This window comes from Chaetura pelagica, unplaced genomic scaffold, assembly GCF_000747805.2.
Source record: "Chaetura pelagica isolate M959 unplaced genomic scaffold, ChaPel_1.0 scaffold40, whole genome shotgun sequence".
Classification (NCBI taxonomy): Eukaryota; Metazoa; Chordata; class Aves; order Apodiformes; family Apodidae; genus Chaetura; species Chaetura pelagica.
In genome coordinates this window covers 882,694-889,169 of record NW_009952160.1, presented here as the reverse complement: position 1 = coordinate 889,169, position 6,476 = coordinate 882,694, and the positions used below count along the sequence as shown (strand labels likewise).

The window sequence follows — 6,476 nt, the reverse complement described above, 5'->3', positions numbered from 1 at the left end:
GAAAACCTGGGGAATTACAGGCTGGTCAGTGTCACCTCTGTGCCTAGCAAAATCACAAAACAGATCCTCTTGGAAAATCTGCTAGGTCACATGGAAAATAAGGAGGTGATAGACAACAGCCAACATGGCTTCAGTAAGGGCAAATCATGCCCTTTGGTGGCCTTCTATGACAAGACTTAGTGTCCCAATCAAGGCAAGTGATGAGTGTTGTTTGTCAGCGCTCAGTATTGGGACCAATGCTGTTCAACATCTCTACTGGAGACATGGACAGGGAGACTGAGTGTATCACCAGCAAGTCTGATAATGATATCAAGCTGTATGGAGTAGTTGACACCCTAGAGGGAAAGGAGGCCATACACAGGGACCTTGACAGGCTGGAGAGGTGGGTCAGTGCCAACCTCATGAAGCTCAAAAAGGCCAAGTACAAGGTCCTGCACCTGGGTCAGCACAACCAAAAGACACAAACACAGGCTGGGGGAAGAATGGCTAGAGAGAAGTCTCAAGGAAGAGAACTGGGGAGTGGTAGCAGATGAGAAGTTTGACATGAGCTGCCAGTGTGTTCTGGAGCTCAGAGGGCCAATCACATTCTGGGGCTGCATCAAAAGAAGTGTGGCCAGCAGGGCCAAGGAGGTAGTTGTCCCCCTCTACTCTGCTCTGGTCAGATCCCACCTGGAGTACTGTGTACAGTTATTGTGCCCTCAGCACAGGAAAGACATGGAGCTGTTGGAGTGGGTCCAGAGAAGGGCCACGAAGATGATCAAAGGGCTGGAGCATGTCTTCATGAAGACAGGCTGAGGGAGTTGGGGCTATTCAGGGAGACCTTAATAGCAGCCTTCCAGTATCTGAAGGAAGCCTACAGAAAAGATGGGGAGGGGCTTTTCACCACAGAGGGCAGTGATAGGACAATGGGTGATGGTTTTAAACTGAAAGTGGGGAGGTTTAGGTTAGACATCAGGAAGAAATTCTTCACCATGAGGGTAGTAAGTTACCAAAATAAGTTGTTTAGAGAGGTAGTGGATGGCCCTTCCCTGGTAGGTTGGGTGAGGATTTGTGCAGCTTGGTATAGTGTGAGGTCATAGCAGGCAGGTTGGAACCTGATGATCTTTAAGGTCCCTTCTAACCCTCACCATTCTATGATTCTTTGACTCTTTTATTCTAATTATCGATACAGACACATCAGGGGCAAAGTAATCCTGATTACTTGCTTGCTTATTTACTGTTACTGGTGAAATAAAGAAAAATATAGCTAATAATAAATTTGAACCACTAACTTCCATATAAAAATACCTTCAGTTGATTATATCAAGTCTTCTGTGCTGTCCGTGTCCCAAAAATATTTTCTCATTGTATTGCAGTTGTGTCTTCAGGTGTTTCTCCAGTCTTGGAAGTTTGGTTTGGTTAGCTGCTGGTTTCCTGATGATCTCCCTCCAACCCCACTCCCACAGAGCTCTGCATGGCTGATGTATCCTTTAGGTAGCTAGATGGTATCCTTCCCTATCACTCCTAAAGTGGTCTAGCCTCAGGCAACTGGAAAGAGCTGTATGTAATGGAAGTGATGGAATAGATTGTTTGAGAAATAATTTCTAGGTCGTTGCTGTATTAATCAAGGGAAATCTGCAATTTATCCTTCTTGCCCTAGGGGAAACTCTGAAGTTTCTTATTTAAAAACAAAATAAAACAGAAAGTAAAGAAGTAAAATGGAAATAAGTTTAAACAGTTTTTTCCATATTCACAAGATTAATACCCACATTAGTGATTCGGAGCCCGTGCTTCTCAGTGTAAACATGTACTTTCAGTTTGTACCACCTCTGACATTACAGATTAGATAACCCTTATAAAAGCAAGATATTAAGACTTCTTAGTTTTATGCACAAAATGAACTTTCTACACCTTTTCTTTTGAGACCTCTAAAATCTAGTTTGTCAGTTCCATCAGGATTGCTTCTATGCTAAAAAGAACAGATTCTGCTGAATTTCAGCCACCATGTGCTGAGTAACCAAAATATACCCCAAATTACTCATTAATCAAATGAAAGGGTAGAAAGGAAATACAGGAGGACTCTTTCTTTAACTATTGGATTCTATGAAGCCAAATGCAGGTCTCAAACACTATTACTCCAATCTCTTGTTCCTGTGATAGGCAAAGAGAGATGGTAAAAATAATTATGTATTTATATTATATGATGTATTTTTAAAGTAGAGCAATTACTCCTTGTAGAAGTTTGCTATACAGGTTTCAGTATTGCTATTTCATATGCATATTTTTACATACATAACCATCATATTTTTATTAACAATGAAGTGGTTTTTTTTCAAATTTCTTTGAAAATTTTTCTTCTTGAGTAAATACAAAATTATTAAAAATAAAAATAAACTTTTCCCTTTGAAAATTCTGTGCCTGTAGAATGTTTGTTTGTTTGCTTGTTTCCTTTCAAAATGCTTGATTCTCTGGACAAATTACTTTCTATAAATTGGTTGATATTTTTTTCCAAAGATAAAGTTATTTAGGAAAACCTTGTAACATCTAGAGCTACTTGCTCGTTGCACAAGTTATTCCAGCTACATATGGCAGGAAATAAGCAGGTAAAAACATTTTCAAAACTGTAATTGTAATTTCAGTAAATAATTTCAAAAGCTGGTAGAGAAGCAGTTTCTTTTAAATTCTTTTTAAATTAAAAGTATAAAATAAAATGTTTTCATAGTAACTTGGTGCTGAAGATATCGCAAGATGCTTTGAACTATAATGAAATGCTGCCATAAACCATCAGTCTGCATGCATTGTATTGTTTCACAGGGTGGCACAATTACTCTTTATACTCTGTATGTACATCTTACCTCCACAATGATGTGGTTAATATCTAATCAGCCTCCCAGTGTGACTGTGAAACAGCCTATTTGTATTCAATCACAGGAGGATTATGCTTACGCAAGGTAGATGGTCTTTGGGCTCAGTTCAAGGTGTGTTGAAATGAATGAGCTTTCCACTGTCTTTGATGGGAGTTTAATAGTTTATCTATAGCATGTTTATAATTGCTTTTGATTGTCAACATGTCTTCATCTTCTGCAGATGGCCATGCTAGCTCTGACATGAGCCATTTTTGTAGAGTGTGCACATTCCACTCTACCACTTAGACCCAAATGCTTCTAATTTTCTGTAACTTCACACACCTAAAAGGGAGCTGTTCTCTCTTTCCTGGTGATATTTTAAAGAACATCAATGATAAAGCAGCAAAAAGGTTTTGTTTTGGCTTCGAAGATTGAGACTCTACCATAAAATGTTGATACCTGTATGATTAGAGATACTAATAGTCCTTTTAATAATTAATATATTATTCTTGAGATCCTTGTTCATTGAATCAAGCAGATCCATTACCATTTTTTGTAGGGTTTTGTTTGTTTGTTTTGAAAATGGCATTCACTGCCACCACGATTTCTTGACTTGCTAACAAAGCAATAGAGCTCAAGTTGATTGTAGTGGCTTCTCCAACATAAATTGGAGTAATCCCTAAGGCTGCTTTTTTAATTCACACAGTATGTCACCAAGAATCTCTTACCAGGGGGCTACCGGCTGTCAGGATGTTTCTGCGACTTCCCCCCCCAGTGTGGAGAGGTTTGTGAATGAGCCCGAGGGTCACACGTGGCGTTCGCCTCTCTCAGAGGAACGGCCACTGCGGGGCCGTGTCTCAGAGGGTGAGAGTACCCTCTCACCATGCTCACAGATTGTTACTGAGACCAATGTTTAGTTTATGAATTAATCAGTTTATTAAGGGTCAACACAAACTGAGGCATCAAGGTTCAGGAGAGGTTGGCTGGGTGTATATTGGAAAAGGGATTCAAAGGCACTGTGGTCTATAAAAGGCACACTCCGAAGGAGAGGTGTGAGATCAATGGAGTGAAAAGGTAGGAGTTGAGCCCGGTAAGAAAGTTAGAGTGTGTGTGTGTGTGTGTATGTTTGTCTGCGTGTGTGTGTGTGTGTGTGTGCGTGTGTGTGTGTGTGTGTGTGTGTGTGTGTGCGCGCGCGCGTGTGTGTGTGTGTGTGTGTGTGTATTTACCCTCCTCCCGTAGCGCAGCTCTGGGAATGCGCTGCCAGGCTCGGCTGGAGATCCGCAGGGTCCGGCTTCCCAGTAACCGGGACGACCCTTCCTGCTGCGGCGGGCTCGGCTCTGGTCCCGGAGCGAGTGGCCAACGCAGGCTGGGCAGGCTCCTACTCCGGTCCGGTTCGGTCCAGGCTGGGCAGGCAGGGTCCCCGGGACCGCTCACGATCCCCGCGGAGCGGACACAGGCGGTGCCCTCCCCCGCGCCCCCTCTCGGCTCCTCCGGGCAGCGGGGCGGGCGTTTCAGGCAGGTTCAGGTGCTGCAGCGGGGTCTGTCCTGGGCAGGCAGAAAGAGCAGAGCCCTGCAGATCTTGCTCTTTTTATAGATCAGAGATCAATGTTCGAGAAAGTACCACTGTCTGAATTAGCCAATCAGCCTTGGCCAGGTACATACTCTGTCAGAGGCAGCTTTTAACCTATTGTCTATTTTTCTGCCAGTTGTCGTGACCCTTATGCTGTTTTCTCGCCATGACTTATCTGGTGGAACAAAAGGCCTTTTTCCATTCTGCCCTTGACTGAATCAGTGAAAAGGCACCACTCTTGCTTTGCTGGCTTGAAAGGCATTTTTGTTTAGTCTTATGTGGGGGGAAGAAGATGGACTGTTCCCCATACTTGTGAAATGAAGTGAAGGCTCCACGGTGTGCAATGAAGGCCAGCACTTCATCTGGCTGTTTATCAGGTGATTGACCCCACTTTCAGAACAGCACTTCGGTGACAGATTTCCCTGCAGTGTATTGTTGAAATACTGGTACAGCACAGACCTACATATAGAAATGCAGTAGTATTTCTATTAGTATGCAGTAGTATTAGTACTAGTATTGTAGCATTTATTCTCCAAATTCACTTATACTCAATTCCTTTATAAACTATCTTGAAAACACAAAATATCTCAAGATAAGCTTTCATCTTGGAAGTGTGTAAAAGGCTTTATGCTCACCTCTCACTGGTCTGCCTGCTCTTTTTGAGACAAAACCAAGTGCTGTCAGTCCTGAGGAGCCCACCCACCTGGCACTGGCTGGACTAGTTTCACTGTATACATAAGCAATGGAAACAGCATAGTGTCATACACTCTATCTGTGCATCTTCATAGTGGTAAGTTGTCTGAAATTTTAGGAGACTGTGATTATCAGGCTGTGTAGGTGTAAGGGAGCTCTTACTACTTGAGATCATACTGTGCATGAATTACTGGGACACAGCAACCCCCAAGAGCCTGTGGGAAGCAGCAAGGAGGGCATGGAGACAGCATTTTTAAGAGGAAGACATCTATGGGAAGCAGAGAAATTAATAGTACTGGTAATCTCTAAGACATGTGGAAGGATTTCTGAAGGAAATCCCCCTTAGCTTGCTGCCTGTTAGTAGCCCAGTGAAGACAGACCCCAGATCTGTCACCTCAGTGCTCAGAGAACATCTCTGGTAGTATTTATGTGCCTGGACAGATTGTTTTTAGTAGTGACTGTGGAGTGAATATCTGGTGCTTCATGCCTTGCTGCTTGGCATTATAAACGCTCCAGCCTGTGTTTGTGTAGAGAGGAAATGAAAGACGGGTTGCTTTGGAAAGGACCCTCAGTCCCAGGGAAGCTGGAGTTTATGCTTCCTGAGTACAACTCATGAACACAACGAGCAAACACTCTGATCACCGCATGTCATGGGGGCACAAAGAAGACTAAAAACTACTTGAGTAAGTAACCTCTTTGTAGCCAAACATTATGTAGAGTGGGCATTGTGCGTTTTTTGCTGTTTTGTTGGTTTTGTGTTTGTTTGGTTTTTTTTTCTCTAGGTGAGTGAAGCAATTTGTTCCTTTTCAGAAAAAAAAAAAAAAAAAGTGGATTTTTTTTTCTCTCATGACCATTCTGCTACTTTTGCTAGCATTACACAATACCAGCCTCCAGACTTCTCCTCTCACCTTGACATGCGGGTCTGACAATTGACAAAAGCACTTGAAGGGAAATTCCATAGATTTAGCTACAAAAATGACTGTCTTTGCTGACAAATGCTTAAACACAGGCTTCAGCAACTTGCACGTGATTTCAGTGAAATGACAAATGGATGAGAAGAACAATGTACAACTTTTGCTGGAGATGAGCATCTTGCACAACAAAACCAGGGATGCGCATAAATGCAGGGGACACCAGCGAGACCTTGAGCTTCAGAATTAAAGCTGTCCTTACAGGCACCGTGGCCTAAAAGCTTCGCCTCTGTTGTACCCTGGGCTGTGGACAGTGCAGTCACCCGCAGGTAGGGAGGATGATGAGGCTCTGCCTCAGCATCTTGGAGCTCCTGCTCGTAATATCGAGGCTGTGGGAACCCGCACCGCAGGAGGCGCGGCCAGGGAGGGACACAGAACTTCCTTCGCCGGGAAGTTGCCAACTATCCGGGGACGGGG

General features: G+C 43.4%; 1 protein-coding gene across 1 annotated transcript in view; it reads left to right on the top strand.

Annotated features, from left to right (window-relative positions):
- The first annotated feature begins 263 nt into the window (after nt 1–263).
- Nucleotides 264–6,476, top strand: part of CHSY3 (chondroitin sulfate synthase 3) — a 34,767-nt gene continuing 28,554 nt past the window's right edge. Inside the window, exons 1-2 of the mRNA XM_010007223.1 lie at nt 264–382; nt 4,065–4,177. Of these exons, the coding sequence (XP_010005525.1) occupies nt 264–382; nt 4,065–4,177 (232 nt within the window). The remainder of the gene's footprint in view (nt 383–4,064; nt 4,178–6,476) is intronic.